General features: G+C 39.7%; 1 protein-coding gene and 1 long non-coding RNA gene across 6 annotated transcripts in view; one reads left to right on the top strand and one right to left on the bottom strand.

The window, feature by feature from the left end:
* Positions 1 to 17,639, bottom strand: LOC119699042. 4 transcript variants are annotated; one of them, XR_005256336.1, is made up of 6 exons: positions 17,492 to 17,639; positions 17,268 to 17,315; positions 16,251 to 16,385; positions 13,400 to 13,553; positions 2,951 to 3,052; positions 1 to 1,583 (listed from the first exon to the last, which is right to left on the bottom strand). It is a non-coding gene; the product is annotated as an uncharacterized LOC119699042 (long non-coding RNA). The 4 variants fall into 4 exon arrangements; XR_005256339.1 differs by lacking the exon at positions 13,400 to 13,553 and having other exon boundaries at positions 17,492 to 17,637; XR_005256337.1 differs by lacking the exon at positions 2,951 to 3,052 and having other exon boundaries at positions 17,492 to 17,635.
* The window catches only part of ACTR2 (actin related protein 2), a 23,103-nt gene continuing 17,122 nt past the window's right edge, over positions 17,636 to 23,616 (top strand). Inside the window, exons 1-2 of one of the 2 annotated variants that reach the window (XM_038132018.1) lie at positions 17,636 to 17,805; positions 23,468 to 23,578. In XM_038132018.1, the coding sequence (XP_037987946.1) occupies positions 17,758 to 17,805; positions 23,468 to 23,578 (159 nt within the window). In that variant the 5' untranslated portion in view covers positions 17,636 to 17,757. The remainder of the gene's footprint in view (positions 17,806 to 23,467; positions 23,579 to 23,616) is intronic. The other variant, XM_038132019.1, reaches the window with a different exon arrangement.

Here is a 23,616-nt window from a genome sequence, read left to right as displayed (position 1 = left end):
TACTTGCTTAAGTCTTATGGGATTTCGGGAGATTTGAAAATAAGCTTACATAATTGGTTTATCCTATCAGTAATGTTGATAACTGCATACCTTTGTTGGCTGGCAGACTAAACTTTGAGTCATCATACACTAAATTAAACTAACAATCAACCAGAAAACCAGATGGGATTAATCTTTTATTATTGTTATTCAGCATGAATCCTTAAATGTAACAAGAGCTAAAGGTAAAAAGCTCACACTTTGCTTCGATTAAGACATTCAAATCCCTTCGTCTTCACCCTAACACAGGCCAGACAGAACTAAGTGAGGGCAGCTTACAGGCCTCTCAGTGACAACCTTTATTTAAAATCCTTCTGATGTCTGTTCAGGACTAGGCATCATCCCTATTATTTCAAACAGAAGCTCAGCATTTGTATCATATGAGGTTACACTGCTACAGTCCTGTGAGAAGCATGGAACAGATCTGTCTTATATGTCTTTGAAAAAGCAAAGAACTGTCTTTGAATGCTGAAATAATGTGATTTTTGGTAGCAGATTTTGAGAAAAATAAAAAAGGGCTTCATTCTGCTTAGAACATTAATCAGTGAATTCAAGAGGTAAAACTCTTCATAGTGGTAAAGCCAATATGAAAATCAAGCATTCAGTGGGTCCACAAATGGTAAGGAACTCAGCCTCTACTTTACTGAGACAGGTACCCCCCCAGGCTTCAACAAACAGGCAACACGTCCTATTTTACACAACTTAACACTTAAAATTTTGAAGACCCATCTGTGAGTAAAAATGAGTCCAGACAGGAAACCTTTATCTGGATAGCACAAACCCAAAATTAGGAAATTACACCCAAGATTCAGCAAAGTGTAGAAAATTTCCCATGCAATTCAAAGTTTTAATGATTGGTTGAATTTGTTTTCCTTCTCTCAATTTCTTCTTCTCTTCTTCCTCTCTCTCAACTCTTCCCCCTTCTTCATTTTGCTTTTTAAATTTTATTATTTTATGATTGCACTGTGCCTGCATTGACTTAAATAGCACTGACTTAATAGCATAGGTAAACCTACCTATGCTATTTAGACATGCCCAACCTAAATAAAGCAAGAAACTCTTAATTCCAAAGAGATGTTTCATTTTCAAGCTGAGAGGCAGCAACATTTAATTACTAGCATGCTAATCCTGCAATCATCACTCACCACTCACCACAACCACTCAACACATGGAAGGGTACTAAATTGATTCTAAATAGCACTGTGTAATGACTGACAAACATAAAAAAACAAACAAACAAACAAGAAAGCAAAGCTGTTCAGATAAAGGATACGTTCTGAAATGTGGTGGAAAAGCATTAATTAAGACTAAAATATCCACAATGGCAGGTAATTTAGATCTAGGTTGATTTCCAGGTATACCAGAATGTTTCTCCCAAATCTCACAGGCTGCTTATCACACCTATTAGTGACCTATGGATTTTTTTGTATGAGGTATTCTTTCATGGCTGGGAGGGTAGCTGTACTAATTTGTCAATAGGGTCCTTTTCATGAGACCAACCACAGTCTGGATTGGCACTGATGAAGCAGCTCTCCAGTTTCTTCCTGAAAGCAAGCAAAAGGAGAGGGAACAGATATAATTTCAGGAGCTATGAATTCACCATTACCTATTTACATTCCATTTGCTATTGTGAAAAATAACTACAAATAATATCATTTGAGATAAGGTACTGAAAATATTTGATCCTTTTACCTTAAGAAAAAAAGCTTTTCAAAGATCAAGTAATTCATAGTTAAATGCAGTCACTCCCTACACACTGCATGCATTGCCTCTATTCATTAACTAATGAGATTCCTTTTGTACCCTGCAAAAAAGGGTGACAGTTTGAGTACATGAGATTAACTACTTAATTTTGCTTATTTTCTAACACAATATTTCCCTGTGTAATATGCATTCCATATCCGGGCTTTTATGTCCAAATACAAAATCTGCTAAAATGCGTGGTTCAAAAGCCATAGCAACATCATACCTAAATCAAGAGCATCAAAACATTATGTGGGGCAGAAAGCCACAGAGAATTATTGTGTGTGATGGGATTTGAAGAATCAAGAAATAATCAGGGCAATGACATTTGCTTTTGTCTTTGGTGTCCATGAGACCTCCCTGTAGAAGAGATAGAGCACACAAGGGAACAAGAGTGACAGCTTCTGCAGTGATGACTTTTCACTGCTTTTTTTTGTTCTAGTATTCTAGTTCAGAAAGCACAATGGGCTACTGTGCTTTGCACCAACACATAATTAGCAATATCAGAGATCCCAGCCCTCCTTGTTAATTCAAAGCAGTGTTTGATCTTTTCTAGAGTGTGCCCAGTGTAACACGTGGTAAATTGAATGAGCACCCCACTCTGAGAAGCTTTTTAAAAAGGCACCCAGTTCTACAAAACTATGACACATTCTCCCCCAGATCCTGCTTCAACTAGTCATTCAGAATTGTGCAGAAAAACCATCTGCCCTATTTTAGTGGTTACATTTTATGCTGTAAGTCATAAATCTCAAAGATTACTGAGGAGGATGCAGCCTATCTCAAATGAAGAGGACAAGGGGAGTACTGTTGCAATGTTCATTGCAGGCACAGGAGCAGAGAGACCTAAGAGTCCCTGGAAACTTTTTGTATTCAGGGATACAACACAACTTGCCACACATCTTTCTTATAAAAGCTGAAGCAATGCATCTTCATTTTCTTTTGGTGGGCAGTCACTGTACGTGACAAAAAGAGCTTCATGAAACAATCTGTGGACATGGCATTTAGTCCAGCTGTAACTTTTTCAGTCCTGATAAATGCACTAAACCGAGTCAGAAATTACTCATTCCTCTCCATAGCCTTGCTCTGAAGCATTTGACTGCAGAGAACTGAGATACTGATCTAGGATAATAAGATAGGAGAGAGTATTCCAAGAAAGTTCCAAATGTACCTTTATGCTTATTGCCATTTTGCCAAGTTCAAACCCATTTCTTCTGCTCACTGGGCTATATCCCAAAGGACAATCTGGAATGCATCCAGTCAGAGACAAGCCCTGAAAGAAATAACATGGGGCACATGCACTTTGTCTAGTGAGTAACATCTATTAAATGTTTGAGACAAAGTTGATGTTAATACCCACCACTTGCTTAATAACTGAGAGTGATAACAGGGAATGACAGGATAAAAATGCTGCCCTCTGCCTTTCATTGCATCTAGACATGTATGAGAATCACTCAGTACTTTTGACTCTTTCCCTTAGCTGAGCCAAAAGCTAGTTTTTATTAATTTTAAACACAAAAAGTGTTCAAGACAAAGCTGACGTACAGGAAATGATCCTCTTTGTTTATAACAAGATCCTGTTGGCCTTTCCAAACAAATGGATGGCTCCATTTGGCAACATCCTTAAGAATCCATTTACATTTTTAAATTACTTTATTGTGATAGTTAATAGTTAATTATTAACGTTAATTAGTTATTGTAGTTAACTTGAAAGAAAAAAAGAAGCTATTGATATAAAAATGGAGACTGAACCAACACCATGACCATTTTAAGTTTCATGTTCCCTGAAAGAGTAGTAATTGCTGGCACAATCTGCTCATCCCTACTGACATCATCACAACCAGCTCAGATAAAGATGTCCCCTCTCATTAGAGCAGCACTGGCATGGGCCCTATAATGCTTAGAGAAATTTTAATTTGGCAGCAATTTGCCTTCTAGAGCAAGCAAATGTTGTTGTGCATAAAACTCAGGAACCGTGAGCCGTGGCGTGCTGGCCTTGGTTTCACTTTTGTTTCATGGCTGCAACCCTGCAACTGTGAAGTTGCAGGACCAAAAAGCTCCATCTTGCTGTGATATAGAAGTCTTTGTAGACAAGCTTAGAAAATAGGTCTCCCAGGTATGTTTTCTGATTAAGAAGGGAAGAAAAGTGATGTATAGATGGGCTATTAATTTAACTGGATTGGCACAAATGTGCCACTGCAGAGGAATATACTCCTTTCAACCAGAAATTTAAATACCAGGGATTTTAAAAGTGTGTGTGTTCAACTCTGAAAAAAAAGTGACAAAACAAAAAGGAGGCATTTCAAGTTGAGCTTTTGAACATATATAAATGAGATGTATGAAAGGGAGTAAGGACAAATAAGGAGCATCCAAATTTCGTGGGTGTTCAGGATATTTTGGGAGCCTGAGAGATTCCTGGTGGGCTGCAATCACAGTCCTTCAGCACTACAGATGACCTGCTGAATAGACCTGAACTTGTCTAGGTCCAGTTTGAAATAAATGGTATTCTGCATGCAAACAGCCAGTCTTGTATCAGTCTCTATCAGCAGCTGGGAAAAAAAAAGGAAGGAAAGGGGAACTTTCAGTGGTTTGATTTGATCTAATACATAATAAAAAAAAGTCCTTTTGTTTTCCAAAGAATGCTGCTCCACAACTAGATAAAAATGGATTGTAAATTACTGGATGTAAAAGCAAATTTTTGATATATTTATATTATACTGGCAATTTTTGCTGCTAACATGAAACAAAGCAAAAAAAAAAAACCAAACAACTCTTTTATTGACTTTTATACAGAATATTATCATATTCTGGCAGAACAAAGTACATCACCGGAGAAACTGTCTCACAGTGAGTGATGTCTTGTATCTCTGCCAATATTAGCTTTATGGACAAAGTAACAATATTATGTTAATAACTGCTGATTGCTATTTGTGTACCAGACTGTTCCAATACCATGGTGATGAGCATGCTGTTGGTGTCTGGAACAGATGGACAGAACACAAGAGATCTTTGCCTTGATTTCAAGACAAATAGGATTACCTGTTTCATTAATAATGCTACATGAAAGCACAGACAAAACCACAGTTCTATCTCCACCTCCAGTAACTGACAAGAGGAAAAAGATACATGGCACACATTGGATGACCAAAAAATTTACCCTAACTTTAAGGGAGAGCAAACCTTTGAATCACTTGTAAAGCCAGCACAGCTGCTTCATGCTGTTTAGAGTTGAAACAAAATTCACCATCTTATTGTCAGCAAAAAAAAACTCCTTTGTAGCTCTCTGCAAAGGTGATACTTGAGGCTGGAGATGAGCCAATTGCCTGCATCCTGCCCAGCACCACTGATTCTGTATCTGCTGATTTAAACACCTCTTACAAAGAAGTCATTGCAACAGCTTTCTGCCATTTGAGAAGAAAACTGAAAGCACTGTGAGTGACACTTGGCATCAATGCTTTTATACGACAAAGAAATAGGAAGAAAAGTACACTTCAATTCCATGATGTTGTTTCTTAAGCCCTACCACCAGCACCAGACAGACATTTATTCTGCACTCTCTTATTCTTTCATAGAAATGAGGAAGAAAGACCAAGAGACAAAAGAAGGAGGACATCTTTTCACTGTAGGTTTTGCAATTCTGTTTAGAATGAAGCCTGTGATATTGGGGAAAAAATGATCTCACAACAATCTCATACACAGTAGAAGATATGATGCTGTGTACTATTGACAAACTGGCTTTGAATGATTGAAAAAGCAGTTATGTGGGGAGGAGAATTTGGACAGAGCACTGAGACCATAACAGTAACAACTCCTATCTCAGTGGAAATTGAAAAGGGGAAACTGGATACTGTTTTCATATAAGAGCTGCCAATTTCCTACTGATATCAGAAGCCAATCATGTTTGGAAAGGAAATCACCTATTCCTGCATGGCAAGGCTAGCAGGTGCAGATGGCATGTGAACAAATTTCCCAACCACTGATCTGTCAAGGGCACAAAACATAAAGTGCAAATGGTTTTATGGACAATCATTCAGTTCCAGCCAGGTCATCCGCAGATTCTGGAAGCACTGAATTCAACTTGGCTTCCAGAAAGTTTTGAAATAAGGCCACCTACATAGGTGAGGTGTCACAGGAGCTGCCAGAGCAAGCACGACCCGGCTCATGGCTCGTGTCTCGGCACGAAAGGAGGAACAGTCATGAGAAATGCTTAAAGTCTGAGGAAACGAGATTGAGCAGCTTCTGCTGAACGCGTCAAGTGAGGTCAGCGCTGCGGGCGGCTGCTCGCCGTGGCGTGCTGGCCTCCAGGCATCAAAGCCCCACAACTAAAAGGAGAAAACTTTCTGCAGTGCTTTTGCTCTTCATTCCCTTTTCACCTGCAAATAGCACCCATCTACATCTGTCCAAGAAATCACCTCATGCTGACACAAACACAGAGAGATTTTGAGTGGGTCCCTCTTCTCTTCTGAAATACAAAACTGGAGAAAATAACAGGAAATAGCAGAGCAAAGACGGTTTCCAAGAAGCACAGAGCCAAATCAGCACTTTGTTCTTAGTGGGTAAATTAAAAATCTCCTCTGCTGCGCTGTGGAGCAGGGTGAAATATAGTAGAAACACTTATATTGCTGCAGAGCTTTGCATTTGCAAATATTGACTGCATTTTCATTAGGTTCCACTCACAAAAACAGGTTGGATAAGGTTGTTAGTGTTAATTTGAAAGCTAAGCAGTGATAGCTGCATATACAAAACTCCATCCCTTCCTTCTTTTGAGGGACGAGTTCCTCTCTCCTGAAATGTGTATCAATGATGGAGAGAACGAATTATCTTCTGAATTGCCTGTTTATTGTCTACTGACCATTTGGTGAGAGAAGCTGGCTGGCCTTTAGAGGGTGGTTCATTTTACTTTCTCAATTCTGTTCTCTTCAATAGGAAAAATGAATAGAATGTGTAATAAGAAAAGCAAAGCTGTGTATAATACCATCTTTATCGTCTCAATAATTCAGTTTGTTCATTTTCATTAGGAAAAACTCAGAATTTCTATGCTTTGGCACTAAACTCTTAGTCTGAGTTCTAGAAGTTAAACTACATGCTTTTTCTTAACTTCACTATCCTCACAGTTAACTTACATATCCCCATTTAGCAGAGGTACTGCTAAATGACTACCAGAAATTAGTTTGGAGTGATGAGGTCATAATTCAGGGCATGAGATCAGAGAGTTAAAAAAAAAATCTCTATATTCGAGGCTGTGCCAGCTTCAACGGGGAAAAAATGGGGCAAGGAGGAAAGAAAAAAGAAATGAAACTAAAGACTACCCTGTAGCCTTCAGATTTTTTTAGATATTCACCAGTGAAATCAGTAAAATATTCTTGGGCAACAGTTAATTTTTAAGCAGATAATATTCAAAACTATCCAAGGACCATTGAAAATAACACTGGAAAATGTGACCTGAGGTGCACTTGGCTAAGCACCTGGATAAAGCCCTTTTGTTTTCTGCAGTCAAGATGTATAATTTTTTACAGGCAATTACATAATCTACATGAAACCCACCTTTCTTTCTTACCAAGGCTGATGCACAGTATACATTCCCTGTGTAGAATAAAAAGGTGTGTATTCTCTGTGTAGAATAAATTTTTAGCTGGTGTTAGTAAACATGAGGTAGGTTATTCAAGCCCATGCCTGGAGTGAAATGAAATTTTCAGAGACAGAGAGGACATGCGCACAGCTGTTTATTCAGAACAGTTCTTCTGATAGGTCCCTCTTTCATTTTCCATTTAAGCTCTTGTGTTTTTTCCCTGGGACAAAACCATAGCTTGCCACTACCAGGTATTTCAGCTACATGTTCTCAAATAGTTAAAGGAAGACTATTATTCAAGTCAACCAAAGCACTAGCAAAACAATGGAGTTCTTACCTACTGAGATGAAGGTCAAAGATGAAGATGTTGATAAGAGCTACAGACAATTGTCCTGGTTCACAAAATGTGCCTATTAAACTTGACCTACATGTTCAGGTAGATTGCTTTGTGCACCTGCTACTGGATTTTGATTTCTCATTCATCCCCACTAGACAAATATATGTAATTTTGGAATGACTAGCAGGTTAAGCAAAAATTATTCTTCTCAGTAATATTGATGTAAGAAACAGTCAAAAAATGCAATCTACATAAAGATATAGACCAGCTCCTAGCATATTTTCACCTAACGAATATCCAACTTCCAAATAAATGCCAACAAAGCCCCTCCACAAGAGTACAACGTTGTAAACCTGTCCCTCAGTTCTCTATAAAACAGGGCTGCAAGATGAAAGCAGGTTTAAGTTTAGAAAGCTGCTTCCATTTGCCCTATCTCCCAATGAGGTAAATAACCTTGCCATTGCTGGAAATTTCCAAATATAAAGGAAATGCCTTCTCCAACTGTTCTGATTCCCTAAGGAAAAAAAAAGCTTTGTCATCATTTTTTGTGTGTGAGTGCCTATTCTGCTGTCTTCACTTCCTCTTAGAGTGACTTTTTCATCCAGTGCTGATTTTCAACTAAATTTGAAAATGAATCACAGGTTTCAAAACACAAAATCATCCTGAGTTTAGGGAAAGTAGGCAGCTAGCTGGGAAAAGAGGAGATCCAGATGATGTCCCCAGCCATGGAAAAGCATGTAGCAAAAGCCTCATTCTTACCAAGCATCAGACAATCCATATAAGACAAAGACCATACAGGCCAGGGGGAGAACTTGCATGAAGCACAAATCCATTGGAAACCAGGCTTCAATGATTCCGTTACTCAGGGACTTCTTGCACATTTCTCTTAGACTTTTCTACCACACACAGGGCTAGGGTTCCCTAAATATCTGTTCATGCAATTCACAGTCATAGTTCTGAGAGCTATGCTCTCAGAATAGATCTCCTTAGTGCCTCAAACTACTAAATATTTCTTCAAATACCTTTTCCACATATCTACAGTTTTTCTAGCATAAGAAGCCATTTCCACATGTGGCCCAATTTAAAATGTGACTCTGCTCTGGAACTGGTTTGTAAAAGCATATGAGTCTTTTTGTTGAGCTCAGATATTCAAATCCCCAAATGGTGGTCACTCACCTTTTGTGCAGGTAGAAGTCCTGCCCATGATGCCATATGCTTGTGAATTACCCAAAGTGCTTCAGGCTATGTAGAGGTGGTTTCTTCTACATCTAGAAGTGCCAGTCGGTGAGATTAACTACCTCAGAAGCTCCTGACTACTCTTCAGGGTGCTAACAAAGCAGCTCACGGCAGTACTGCTAACTCAGGTGAGGCAGAGACAGCTGCCATACCTCAGACCAGGATTTTAAACTCCTTAAAATGATACACCTCTGTGCTTACTATGAATTAGGGAAAACCCATAAAAACTTCTCCATGACAGGCCAGTTTGTAGCAGCTAGAAGCACCTATGTGGCTGTGGAGGGAAAACCTCTTTCCTCTGCGCAGATGTATCTAGAACAAAACATCTGTCCATGTCCTAACCCAGCCAAGGCTGCAGCTACTGTTGTTCCAAGAAAGCAACAATCAGAAAGTGAGCCCTTAAGACTCCAAAACTACCTACTCATAAAAAGAAAACCATATTTCTCATTATAAGTTTCAGTGGCCAAAAACACACTCATCTTGACTCCAAATAAATCTCAAATTTTTTGGTATTTTGATATTCACAACTTGGCATGTATCTCCTAAATTAACAAGTGCCTTAATACTAGAAGCCAGTAGTTGGCTCTCCTTCCTCCCCGCAACCATCCACTTCCATAAATTGCTAGGAAGCTGGAAGACTGGAGTCCCCTGTTCCTCTTCCACATGAAGTGAAATGGCCGGTGGGGTTCCACATTATTAATGTTGCATGTTGAGTGTTGGAATAGGCAGAGAATGATAATACAAGCCTTATTTCTTCAGGGAATCCGGCTCAAACAATCATCCCCCACCCACTTCTTGCACTAAAAAGACAGCTATTAACTCCCTGATCTGCCTGCCTGTGACAGACAAAGGAAGTGAAGAAAAATAAAACAAATTAACTGAGGAATAAATTACTTTTGGTAGTCAGATGGAGGAGAAGCCTCTGAGGGAATGTAATCACCACACCCTGCCAGTTATTAAAGGTTTGTGTGGAAGCCATGGCTGGGCAACTGCTTATGCAAACTTAAGGAAATATTTGCTTAATAAAAAGATTAAACAGAAAGTTCCTTGACAATGTCTACTGTGCCTAATAGGACTGGACTGTTACAGAAAACGTGGTCTCTCACTGAGATCCATCCAGGCAATGGTGTCTGTGTGCAGCAGATAGATATGTGCATGCACAGGTTAACTGCAGGATTCAAGCCACTGGGGAAAAAGAGGAAAATGCTATTTTTTGCCTACAGACTGTGACAAAAAAAAAGAAAAAAAAAAAAAGCTCAGAAAATTAGTTCTGTTATGGATCAATACTTACATGCATGTGTACTTTCTAGGCAGAGCAGAGTTGCAACCTGTTCTATTTGAAGGATTTGTTGCTTAGCAAACTTTCAAATGAAAACTTTTCACATGCAGCTGAAGGAAAAAATTGTAACTTGAAATTTGGCCCAAAATTTTTTTTTAAAGTGGAGCTGTAGGGAAAAATCCATCAATACATACACAAAATTTACAAGTATAATTCCTACTATGAATATTCAACAGAAATTAACAACACTGCAAAACTCTCTTGGTTACATTTTTTACCACTGAATGGTATTGTTCACATTCTTCAAAAAGATTAGAAGTGGGAGGTTGCATGGAGCTATTCTGATTCATTTAATCTTTTTTTGTCTTTTTCCAACTTAGCATTTTCACAGGGGAAAAACAATGATGTCATCAAGTTCCTCTGTCTGCTGAGACTGTGTAGTTGCAAGGTTTTCTGCTCATTTATGGATTAGAAAATTTCAGTGATATTGCTAATAAAAGTAGTTTACCTTGGCATTATTGTGTGGTAGTTCATGAAGGAGACAGAAGTACCTCATGACCTGCTTGTACACTACAGTTAGGGGATTAAGAATCACCCAAAATTCCAGGATACCAAAAAGGAGGCCAGAAATAGGCACAACTTTCATTTGAATAAATCAACTCCATATTTTATTAGTTATTCTTGTCTGCAACATTATTTTCCTAGTTAGAAGAAACAGACCCAGAGGAGAACGACACAGATTAAATTCTGCCTTTGCAGTGTGCTGCGGTCTTTCCTGCTGCAACTCTTCACCCAAATGTTAAAAAATCTAGGAAAACTCACAGCTTCACATTAAAAGTATTAAATTAATTGGCTACAGTTTTAATTACCAAGCAAAAATTATGAAGCTAGTTGTTGCCATCTTCACTATCTAGGCTGCTTGCCGTAGTGATGCTTAAGAAAAAGGGCAGAGATGCTGAGCTATTTGTGCCCAGCTGTGACTCCATTTGGATCTGAGCTTAACTAAGCAAAGACAGCACTGAGTTACTACTCAAGGCTGCCACCTCCTGTTTTAAATCTCCACTTCCTCACGGGCTGATTAATAATCTGATCAGGGTGTTCCTCCCAATACTGGCTTTGATTGTAAAGCTGATTCTGCATAGAAAGGATGTTTCCTCAAAAATAATTAGAAACAAATATTTACGTAAGTTACAGGAACTAGAGCAACCATGCAGTATGTTATATCCATCTTAGAGCAGCTATTGATTTCCATGGACATCCAAAGCTATGAGCCCTAATGAAAATAATAATTAAAAAAATGATTTCTTTCTCAAGTAGCACTACAGTGTGTGACACTGTTCAGCATCTCAGCAGATAGGCCTATCCATCTTATTACGCACATTAATCAATTGCCAGATAAAAATGCATTACTGACATTTGAAATGTGCTACTGCATTTATAAATTGTTGATTAAAGAGAGAAAGATTAAAGAGAGAAAAGCTGCATTTTCCCCGCAAGTATTAATACTAATTTAAAGTACAAGAGGCATCAAAACTGCCAAAGTTGAGAAATTAGAGGCCAGTCTTACACTCTGCACAATCCAGATGTCTGACAGTTCTTTGCTTCTAATCAATTAGGTAACAACCTCACAGTCTTTTATTTGCATCTGAGACTTTCTCTTGATGAGCCTGGCTACTGGAATCTAAGTAAATGCATGTCCCTCTCTTACTATCTAGCCTGAGACATCAATATCTCCCTAATCAACAAGCATAAAAATTCTCATTCAAAAGTTTTAAGTACATGTTCACCTGAAAAGTACCATGTTCACCTGCAAAATAAAAAAACCAAAACAACAAAAGCAAGCAAGCAACCAAACCAACCCCCCCAAAATTCTGTATTTCCTTTCCTTCTTGTTTGTCTTATATAATTTGAAATTCAGGGCAGTTGCTAGTTGAAAGTTTGTGATATTGAGTGTGACAAGACAAGAGAGGTTTTCCTTATCTTAAGCTAGTGGTGCATCCCCATATTTGAGCTATTTCCCCATTTTCATTCTCAATCTTAGTAAGTTTTTGGACTTGGCCAGAAACAAAAGGCTTTAAAAATACCAAGTCTTTTGAGAAAAAGTGAAAGGTGCAATTCAAACTCCCAGCAATAACAGATATTGAGAATTTGTATGCATTCTGGAAAAGCTACTTAATGAAAGACACTGCAGTTCATTCCGAAATGTCTCTCTCACACTTAGTCAAACCCTTAACATTCACAGCTTCTCTGGGCCGCCTGTGCCAGTGCCACATCACTTCTGTCATAAATAATGTCTTTCTTAAGCCCAATCTAAACCTGCCCTCTCCATTTAAAACCATTTACCCTTGTCATGTCACTGCAGCCCTTGGTAAAAAGTCTTCTGCTGCTTTTCTTATAAAGCCTGTTTCTAGTATTGAAAAGCCAAAATCAAGTCTCCCCAGAACCTTCTCTTCTCCAGGCTGAACAACCCCAGCTCACTCAGGCTGCCTTCACAGGAAAAATGGAAAACCTCACTGCTCTTTACCATCTAATATGTACAGTATTTTACAGCAACTACAGATACTCTCATGTAGAAGTATTTGGTAAGAACTGACTTTAAAAGTGCAGAAAACAGATAAAGAATGGTTAAAAAAACCATTAATCAATTAATTAAGAGTAATATTTACCTGCATGAGGCTTAACTTCACCACACTAAAGAATAAATTTATTTGAAACGACTTTCTTTGAAATTTTGAGATGCAAATTGACTTCAGCTACCAGAATTCAGCAAATTACATCAAAACACTATTTTGCATGTGCTGTGGATGAATTTTGAAAACTGCATTTATTATTTTAACAAATATTCGAGCTCACAGTATTAAATATCAGTGTTGTGGTTAATGCACAGGATTGGTGTCAGATGATTTAGATTCTAGTCTTAACTTTGTCTCAGACTTCCCCTATGAGATCATTTACAATTATATTTTCAGAATTGGCATCTAATTTTGGATAACCCAGCTTTGCCTGCCAGACTTTAATATCTGGAACCCAATTTTCAGAAAATGGTTTAATTCGCTTCAGCTGGTATAAAAAGAACTTGAAATCTCTGGAAATCAGGTTTCTGAAACTCTGAAATTCCATTGGGTGCCATTTATATCTCTGGAAAGTGGCCTCAAAATGTTACCAGTGATGTAAATGAAGAATTCAGATTTATTAATACCTTGCATCTGCTGCACATGTAAACAACTACAAAATATTTAGGGCAATGGAGAACAGGGTCCAGAGAGAGCATCCAGGGGTTTCCCATGAGTCCAGTGTCCAACACATCTCATCTGCACATTTTGCTGCTTCATCTTCAGGCCTCAGAAATTGAACTGTTTCAAATAAGAAGCAAAGCTATAAAGGCAGTTTTTCTTTACCATAAAACTATTTTTGGCCCCTACATTTTAGTGAAATCAGCACAAGTATATGACCTGCACAGACCTGGGCTTTTGTGACAAAGCATCATCACATCTACAGTGGTCAAAATTCATGATGATTTGCTGTGCCTGAAGTCTATAGGATAACTTTGTTTGAAGTTGAGTTTTAAAAGTTTTGAATGGCAGACTGGACATATGCTAGAGGTACTACATAAAATGGATTTTTTTGTTGAATTTAAAACACAAAGTGACCTTTACAATGTGTTTTTATGTTTATCTGGAAGTGAGCCAACAAAAATAAAAGTTCATATTCTGTACCCCTGTGATGCTAAAAAAGAAAAACTTTTTCTCTGCCCTGTGAAGAAATGTTTGTGAAAAATACCCAACAATAAAAACCTCTCCTCACAGTATTTTAACTACATCCAAATATCTCACTCAAGAATCCTCATGTAACCTACACTGGATCATACCATCTGTGTGAAGATGTTTTGCAATTATGCCAGTACTTCTAGCTCAGATGACTCAGAATGGGTGGTGCTTATAGGGAGGAGAATCCAGACCCTTTTGTCCTTCACAGAAATCCAGGCCTGCTCAGCACTCCTGGGCTGGTGCAGTTTGACAACCAAGTTGTCTTTTCTTAGAAGGAAAATTATCCTACTTTGGCCCCCATGCCCACACTGCCTCTGGCACCTGAGTGTGGCTGGCTTTGATAACCAGGAAAAAAGTGAGCTATTCAGGATCTGGGGAAGGTCAGAGTCCCTTAATGCTAATGAGGTAGTCACACAATGTTGAAGGTGTGTCTGCTGAGGGCTTATCTGCCCTTTAAACCATGATCTATTCAGAGGTATCCATACTGTTTTTAACTTATTACATCCACAGTTTGGTAAATCCAGAAAACTATCAGTGTTTAGTGTTTAGTCAGGGGACACTTTCTGTGAATATTTCTAGTTTTCTATTTTTGGTAAAGTAATTAAATAAATCCAAGACAAAGGCAAAATGCCTCAATAAGAAGCCAAACAGATTATTGAAGAGAAAAGATTAATGCTACTTTTCAGGTAGAATGTCTTTCTCCTGCCCTGCCAATACAACATTGGAACCAGTCTCATCAGCAACTGGCCTCAGTTTCTCCAGCCAGCCAGAGTTTGCAGGTCCAAATTCCATATACCTACACTGGGAGAGAGGGCTCTGTGGGGAGTGGAGGTAGGACTAAGGAACACACTGTTTGCTTTGCTGCAAGCAAGATATCACTATACCCTCCTTTATCTTCTATACTAAGCAGAGCTATAGGATAGCTGTTGCAATAACTCATTTTCCCTTTTAATTCTGAGTATTTCCTGCCTCTTTGTATGCCTGCACTATTAGGTTAAGCACAGAGCACTTAACTGGCAAGTTAATAAAGGTCAATCAAGCTCATTATAAGAGAGAGGTAGTACTTTCTCTGATAAGCTTCAGCACTCTGCCTAGTCATCATACTTTTATCATCTTCTATCACGACATCCAGCTCACTCAGACACAGAAGTCACAGCTTAGGACTCTTAGGAAACTCTTAGTCGTGGATAGTTCTCTCCATGACTTTTCTTCTTACAGAAACTTCTTTTAAAAAAATCTTTAAAACAAGAAGTAATATCTCAGTTCAGCTAAATCAGTAAAACAAGTTTTAAAAGAGATGTCTGTTCAAACCCCAATTAATTTTCTCTCCTTGCACTGTACATGACATTTAATAAAATACAAAAATCTTTTATGGCTATCCAGTAGCTAACATCAGCAACAGTTGGTAGTAAGAACAATGGTGAATTTATTGACTATACCATGCAGGATGCAAGTTCAGGTACTTCTGGTACAGAACCTATATCCCTCTGATATTAAATCTTTATGCTGGGCTACAAACAGCAAATTAACCATTTATATTTGCCAGACTTCAGTATCACTATTTCCTGACAGACTTTAATTACACCATAAATTCTGATGGCAATTATCAAACTAACCCTTTGTCATACTGTGTTTTCTTTAACTGATAGCCTAAATTCCTGGCAGGAAAAGGCTCATCTGACAAAAGCTACAAAACATTATTAAGAAGGAGTTGCGTGTTATATATAACCTATTAAAGGACCTACTGAGTATCTAAGCTCAGAAAAGTTACTGAAGAAATTTTGCTTCTTTTTTACTTCATTGCTGCCATATTAAAACATAGTTTGCCTTGGAGCAGGGTAAATTTTGCCACCACTGTGCATGAAGAGGCACAGCTGAAGCATTCTGTCTGAGAAATAATGTGAATCCATAATGAAATATTTCTCACTCAGAGATTGCAGATGCTTTCTACATGAGCATTAGTATGACGTGCCATGGTACCATATCCAGCTTTGTGGGACTGAGGCACAGGCTGGTTAAGTGCTGTGTTCAGAATTACCCAGCAAGTCCAACAGCAGAATAGGAAACAGGGTGTAGTCCCCCTAGTGAGCCCTCTATGCCGGGTTCAACAAGCTGAAGGATTTCAAACATACAGATTCATTATTTTTTCTGGACAAAGAGCACGCTTTTAAGGCAATTGCTTTATGCATCTGGCTTCAACCAGCAGTGCAAACGGTGCCATACTCTGAAAAGCAGATTAAAAGAAGATTATTAATCATATGTATATTAGAAAGCAATCCATACCCAGGTAAAGCTGTGCAGAGCAACCAGGATGTCCTTCCATCACAGCTGCATGCCACTGGATCAGTCCATGTTTGTTTCCATAGCCTCTTCATCCTACTAAGTATGACAACCCTGTTGTTTCCTCATTCTCAATATCTGGATGTGATTAAAGTGTAAAAAAGTCAAATATATGGTATTTGTATAAATACCTATATTCTGGTATTTATAAAATTTCTCATTGTTCTCACTGTTCTGTAAAATCAAAGGTAGAAAAAAAAATACAAGCATAAACATATACATCTATCCATATGTGATAAGAGAAATGGGTTTAGAGTCTTAACAAAAGACTTGATGCGAAAGGACCTGCCAGGTTCTGGAAGAATGGGTGTGGGGGTCTTTACCAACATCAAGCCATGCGAGTTTGTTGCAGAGAGAAGCACAGCCTGAACTTCTGAACTTTGGGGGAAAATGCATAGACCTAATAGACTTATGAGTATTAACATCTCAACCCAGGGTGGGCTAATGGTTAATTTTAATGGTCATGCCGTGCACAATGAGGGAAGGATACACGTTTAAGGGGAGTATGTAGGAGATGGTTCAGGAAGGCTGTACCTGGAAAAAGGAGGAGGGCAACATGCTTCTTCCAAAAAGTCTCGAGAAACCCCACAGAGCCCACTGGGCTCTCTCCCTTTATTCAAATAAAATCGATTTTTGCAGGCTTCTTCTTTCTCCTTTGCAGACACTGGCCTTTCACAGCGTGATTTTCCACACAATAACTCCCTTAACTATACAACCCTCCTCGTGATTATATTGTGTGATACCCAACTGTAACAGGCTGCTGTTCATAGTGGACCGACACAGCCCGTGGCATGGAGGGAAAAACCTGGGGTTTCTTCCTGACTTCTCGTGGAAGTCAGTGGAATTTGGGGCAACACAATAAACAAATATTGGGCTGCCAGAGAGGAGCCAAGAGATTACACTTATCTTTTCCTTTATTCAGAACCCATCACGCAAATGCACACTGTTCACCAGACAGACCTGGGCAAAAGCTCCTGGGAGAAGTAGAAGTTCCTCCGGGATGTCGAGCTATGGAATAACACAACATTAATGACAAACAGAAGCTCTTATAAGTTGCCTGATTTCGCCAGTGCGAGGAGAGAGGAGAAAGACCCCCGCAGGGAGGGGAAGGCGTGAGGGAGGAAGGCGAGCGGCCCCTCAGGTCCCCGCCTCGGCATGGTAGGAGACGAACACAAAGAGCCGACCTGGCAAGCTGGGGTGACTCGGGGAGCCCTGGGGCGCCTCGAGGGCTCGGTTTCGGGGCCGCTTTGCAGCCCGTGTCCCCCGGCCGCCGCCGCCGCCATGGCAACGGGGGCGGGGCCGGCGGCGGGCGGGGCGGTGGCGCGCGCTGACGGCTTCCGGCGTGCGCGCGCGGCGGGCGGCGCGCTCGGGGGGCCCGGCGGAGGTCGGGGCGGTGCCGGTGTCGCGGTCGGTGTCGGTCCCGGTGCGGAGCCGTGTCGGTGTCGCAGCGATGGACACGCTGGGAAGGAAGGTGGTGGTGTGCGACAACGGCACTGGGGTGAGTCTCTGCGGGCGGCGCCGGGACCCGCCCTGCTGCCGGGGCGGAGGGGAAGGGGAAGCCGGGTGACTCCCCCCGGACCCGGCCCGGCTTCCTGCCGGCACCGCCCGCGGGCCGCGCCCGCCCGGCCCTGCTGCTGCCGCCGGGCCCGGCCGCCATCCCGGCGCTCTCGCGGGCCCGCGGAATGAATGGGCGGGGGGGGCTGGCGGCCCTCGGCCGGGTGTCCCCGTGCTCCCGAACCGGGGGCACCGCCGGGGGTCTGCGGTGCTGGGTCGGCTCTGCCCGCCCCCAGCCGCTCGGCGTTCTCATTTTATCGTCAATATCCTGATTTCTCTATGTGACCTGAGCGGGTCTCCCTGTAGCAACGCGCGTTTAGACAAAATTACCGATTTTTAAAAATTCTGAATGAGCGCATTATGCATTGAGCAATTAGGATGTGTCCTGTGTCTGCAGGATTATTCGTTTAGAGAAATGTTTGGGGGTTTTGGTGGGGGTTTTTTGTTTGATTTTTTTTTTGGCAGCTGCTGTTCAAAATAGAGTATCATCCTTTCCTTAATACCTCTCTGATCTGCCACGTACTTCCAAATCGGCATTTTTTTTGATGGAAGGTTTTCTCCCCATGTTTTCCACCTTTTCTGGCCTCCTTAAGCGTGCAGGCACCCACTGGAAATTCATCCTTTTGTCAGGCTGTGAGGCACCTTGGCAGGAAGTGAAAAAGATACCATTTTAAAGCAGGAAGAGATCAGATGCTATCGGTGGATATTTACCCTTGGTAATTTTTTTTGGCAGTCTAGGGTTTCCCCTAGTAAAGCAATATTATGTGGAGAGTTACCTTAACTGGTGGTGCATTAAGATCTCTTGAATGGCAAAAAACCCCAAGGGTTTCATATTTTTTTTTAATATGGATACTTGCAATTATTAGTTTGGTTTTTTTTTTTTAAATAAGCCTAGGAAAGAACAGTTGAGACAAAGGATTATTTTATTAGAGATTCAGCATCCTAAATTAGAGGGGTTTTCAGTTAGCATCTGAAATTGTTAGGATGGTTCAGGAAGAAGAACATATTTGACAGTTCAGGGATTTGACAGTTTTGATGTCTTCGTTAAACCTCATATAGCAAAAATTATCTTTAATAGGGCTAGAGTTCAGAGCCTTTGGGCGCTTTTTGCACTATCATTTAGAAAAAGGAAAGAAGAGATAGCATTTTATTGTTAAAAAAGGATATAGAAGCTGCTTTATGGTTTGTTTGTTTTTAGTTTGAGGGTTTTTGTTTTTGTTGTTGTTGTTCTTTTTTCTTTAATATTCCTATTGAGAGGCCCAGATTAAAAAAATAATAAATTCAGAGCTTCATCCATTGGTGTGGTCCTTTATATGGCAATAACTACTGAGTTGTAAAATGTTTAGTGTATTGGTGGTGACAGCAGTGTTGTGCCCTGGCTGGTCTCAGGTGTGACACGGCTGGTAAAAGCGATTTTTCCAACCAGATTTCCGAAGCTGGGTGTGCCACACACATTTCTTTACAACTTGGGTATCTCTGTGTGCTGTGAATTCCAGAGACATCTTGTATCCATACAGTTTTTCCCTCTGTGAGTTGGACCAGCAGGATATAAATAACCACAAGAGTGGAAGGTGCCTTCATGGTGCAAGAGGAGGGGCCTGTGTCACTTCAGCTTGGTGGTTTTGGGTTGTGCTCAGCCTTTGGGCAGAACAATGTGTGTCTGGAAGCCACAGAGCTCCTTGGGTGGGAGAGCAGAGTGTCAGAAGTAATTGTGAAATCCATCAACTCAAAATGTTCACATTGATTTGGGATAATTGAATGAGGATTGGGATAAAAAAGCTGGACAAAAATTCCATTCAGTAAAACTTCTGAGTCTCAGTTGCATGTTGAGATATCAAGTAGTTCTATATTGTCAAACCAGTATTCTGATAATAATATTTTGCTTATGTGACAAGGTATGTCTTATTTTAGAGTTATTTCTGGTATCTCACACTTAAAAGCATGATTGAAATTAAATCTCTTTCCAGGCGTCAGAAAACTTATAGATAAAAAATGGAGAATATCTTTGGAAAAATAAGGTGAATTTTTAACTGTAGGCTTGTCTTTCAAATTTACTGTTCTTGTTAGGCTGCAGTAGGACTTCTGATGATAGGCAGCAGCCTATCTTTGAGGAAGAGGTGAGTGACTCGAAGGAAGTTCTTGCAACATGTCGTGTGGGAGGCAGGCAATGGCACCTTAAAGGTCTGGAGTGTTAGAGGTGGATATTCTTATTGTTAGAGGCCAAACAGAAAGTTACTTATTGGCCTGTAAAATTGCTGTAACTGTGTTTAGGGTTTTTGTTTGAGAGTTTCATCAGTGGAAAGGATCAAGCACGGAGATGTGATAAGAATATTAGTATTCATTTTAAAACCAGTCATGTGACTTGTTTGCAAGCTTCCTCATTCTTTTAGTTTGAAAGAACACTTATACATGCAAGTTCTTAGTGTTTGATGACTCAGTAGGAAGTGAAAGACTCGGTATAAACCACAGTGAAATGGAGAAGAAACTATATATGGTAAAAATTGTTACATACATGGTCTTGCACACAGGCAGTCTATATAGCTGTTCTTAGAACATTCTGAATGTATAGCAAATGTGTGCAAAAACAAATTATGAATAAGTTCTTGCAGAAATGGGTAAATTCATGGAGTGCTTGTGTTATTGTTAGAAACATGAGCATTGTACTGAAATTGTTCAATAATTGGTTTGAGGGGTGTGCGTGGCAAGAGGTGGAAATGAAACAAGTGCACTGTACTTAAATTAGAGAGTTTCAAACTGAGAGTGGCAGAACAGTGAGCGTTTAATGTTGGGCCTTAGAAAAAAGAAGCTTCTTCCAGATTACTGCAGTTCTTAACGTTTGCTTGAAGATTTCAAAGGATTTTCTGTAAGGGACAGGAGGGAGAGGTATCTTATGTTTCCTGTACCCCTTCAAAAAATCTAAAAGAGTCCAAAGTCTGTTATTATACAGATCTGTGCATTTTCCTGTTGGTGGTTTTACTGAGCCTGTTTCTTCAGCCATGATAGGCAATGTTAGGTGATCACAAACCTACTGAACCAGCTGAATATTCAAGATAGTGTCAGGGACAATACTACACTGGGGATGTGCCCATTGATGGAGAAGCTGACAAAGAAGGCTCACTTGTTCTTGTTCTTATCTTCCCCAATTTTTTATGTAGACTGGAAGGGGAAATTTCAAATTTGAAGGCAAGTTAAAATTCTGTCCTTTTTGTCTGTGGCAGAGCCTATCAAACTTTGCAAAATGTAATTTTTAAGGCTCTCTGTTCTGGCCAGAAAGAGGTGGCAAACAGACTGTCAATGTCCAAGCTTATTCTAATTCATTGTAGTTTGCATCAATTAAATCTGGTTTTGATTGTGTTTTAGGCTGGTTGGAGAAATGACAGTCTGTTTTTAAAACCTAGAATTTGTTAATTTCCCAGGAAGATGCATCGAGATCTTAATGCAAAAAGAGGCTGGAAGTTACTATTCATATCAAATAGTAAGAATTTTTGTGGTTTTGTAGGTCAGCAGTTTTTAGGTCAGTATAGTTGTATGTGATTCTGAGAGGTGTTTTAAAGGTTGCCCAAGAGATGCTACATTTTGTGCAGTAGTTGTTTTGCTTGCATACATCAGGGTTGCTATATAAATATAGAGGGTTTAAAAATTTGAGTAGTGGAGGTTCTTGAGGGGGTGTTCCAGGAGTTTAAGTTTTAGATTTATTTAGATACTCCTTATTCTGTTACTTCTGATATACTGGTGTATTCAGGTATGCGATCCAGAAGTGCTTGTGGCTGCTCTTTGGTTTCTCATAGCAGTACTGCATTCTTGAATGCACAGATTAGATCTATACAACTCCTAGGCAGGTCTGGCCTTAGTGTAACCAAAAGAATTGATAAATACTTGCCTTTTCAGAGTATTCTGGGTTTGAAGTAGAATGAGTGAAATGAGTTGTTTACACAGTGTCATTCTTCAGGTATTCCAAAGAGCTCTGCCTTTGGAGGGCAAGCACTGAAGGAGTGAAAGAAACTTGGGTCATAAAAAACCAAAATAAAAATCCTTTCTCCCCTCTATTACCCCAACTTTTAATTAAATATCTATTGGTTTTGTCTGTAACCAGCTCTCTAAATTTCTTTCCACAACAGGTGTCCTTTTTTACTGCAGTAAGGTGAATAATTACGAGCAACAGCACAAGTGACTTTTCATGTTACCGTTAGTGTAATGACAGAATTCCTCTCAGCTGCAATTAGCTGTACTCTTTGCTGGGATAATTGTTCCAGTGGCAGTCTTCAGACCTTCCTTCAGAAAACTTGGTGAATATTTGGAAAATTCTAGCAGATGGCTTTTAATACAACCTGCAGTGGATAATTACGTTTTGGGACAGGGTCCCAAGGAGTCTGTGAATTGCCTGTTCTCGGAGGTTCCCAGCAGCCAGCTGGTCCAAGCTCTTGAGCAAGTTGCTCAGAATTCAGTGGTGACTGGTTTGAGCCCAGCGTTGGATAAGACAGCTCCTGAGCTTCCCTCCAACCCGAGGGATCCCAGTGTGCTGGGTTACTGCTGCTGCACCTCAACTGCTTGGGTTATTTTGCAGAAGAAAATGTTTTTATTCTGGCATGTTGATATAGCCCGGTATGCAAACTTTATGCATATAAAAGAGGAGTTCTTTATGCGAATAAAGAACTCCTTCATTCTTTATGCGAATAAAAGAGGAGTCTTCTCTGTATGAGCTGCTGCTGGAACAGTAGAGTATGATACATGAAAGTACCCTATCAAAATAGGATAGCTGAAGAGCACAACTTGCTGATCCCTATGAACTAAACATCTTGCTGGCACATTTAAAGTTCACATTTTACAACTGAACTTCCTCTAGTGACTATATTTTTTTTATTGTTCAGTAAATTGTCATTGTTTTCCTAGTGTGTAAACTGTCTTGGAACCCAGTGATATAAAGCTTCCTTTTGCATATATTTGGGTAATAAACACTCTTTCAGAGCATCCTGTTTGGTGTGAACTGCCATCATCTGAGGTTTTGGTTGTTCTGTTGGTTTTAGAAGTCCTTGCAGCAGGCTTTATCCTTAAAGGAAAGCGTCAAAATTACGAAACTTTGAGAAATCCATCTGAATTGCTAGTTCACATTTGAGCACTTATAACAAGAGTATAAAACTTGAATTCACAAGCTTTTGGGGCTTTTTTCTGGTGTGTAATTCATTATGCTACAATGTGCTCTAATTGGAGAGGTGATTTAATTAGGTTTCATTGTGTACTCATTATAAGGTGATCCATTACAAAATTACAGATTTCAGGTTGCTAGAGGACTTTTTTAATAGAGTGGCAGGAAATCCAAATTTGGACACTGAACTCCTTTATACCTTGCAATGTACCTATCAGATTTTAAACTGTTTCTCAAAAATCTGATAGTCTTGATTCAGAAAACATTCTGGAAAATACTTTTACTCAGTTTTAAAAATCTATGCATCATCTAAAATGTGTAAAATTTGAAAGTATAAATTAAATTGGTTTCCAGTGGGACACATGCTCTTCAAATTTGACTTTTAATTTTTTACCCCAAACCAGGTTTCTACTTGTGAACAAAAGTAATGCATATTCTAATACAATTATTTCTTCCTTTTCAGTTTGTGAAATGTGGCTATGCAGGCTCGAATTTTCCTGAGCACATTTTTCCAGCTTTGGTTGGCAGACCCATTATAAGATCAACTGCTAAAGTAGGAAACATTGAAATCAAGGTAAATTTTTTGATTGTTATTTCTTTCTGACAGATAAA

This window comes from Motacilla alba, chromosome 3, assembly GCF_015832195.1.
Source record: "Motacilla alba alba isolate MOTALB_02 chromosome 3, Motacilla_alba_V1.0_pri, whole genome shotgun sequence".
Lineage (NCBI taxonomy): Eukaryota > Metazoa > Chordata > Aves > Passeriformes > Motacillidae > Motacilla > Motacilla alba.
The sequence above is the reverse complement of the archived record's forward strand: the minus strand, read 5'-3'. Positions and strand labels throughout refer to the sequence as shown.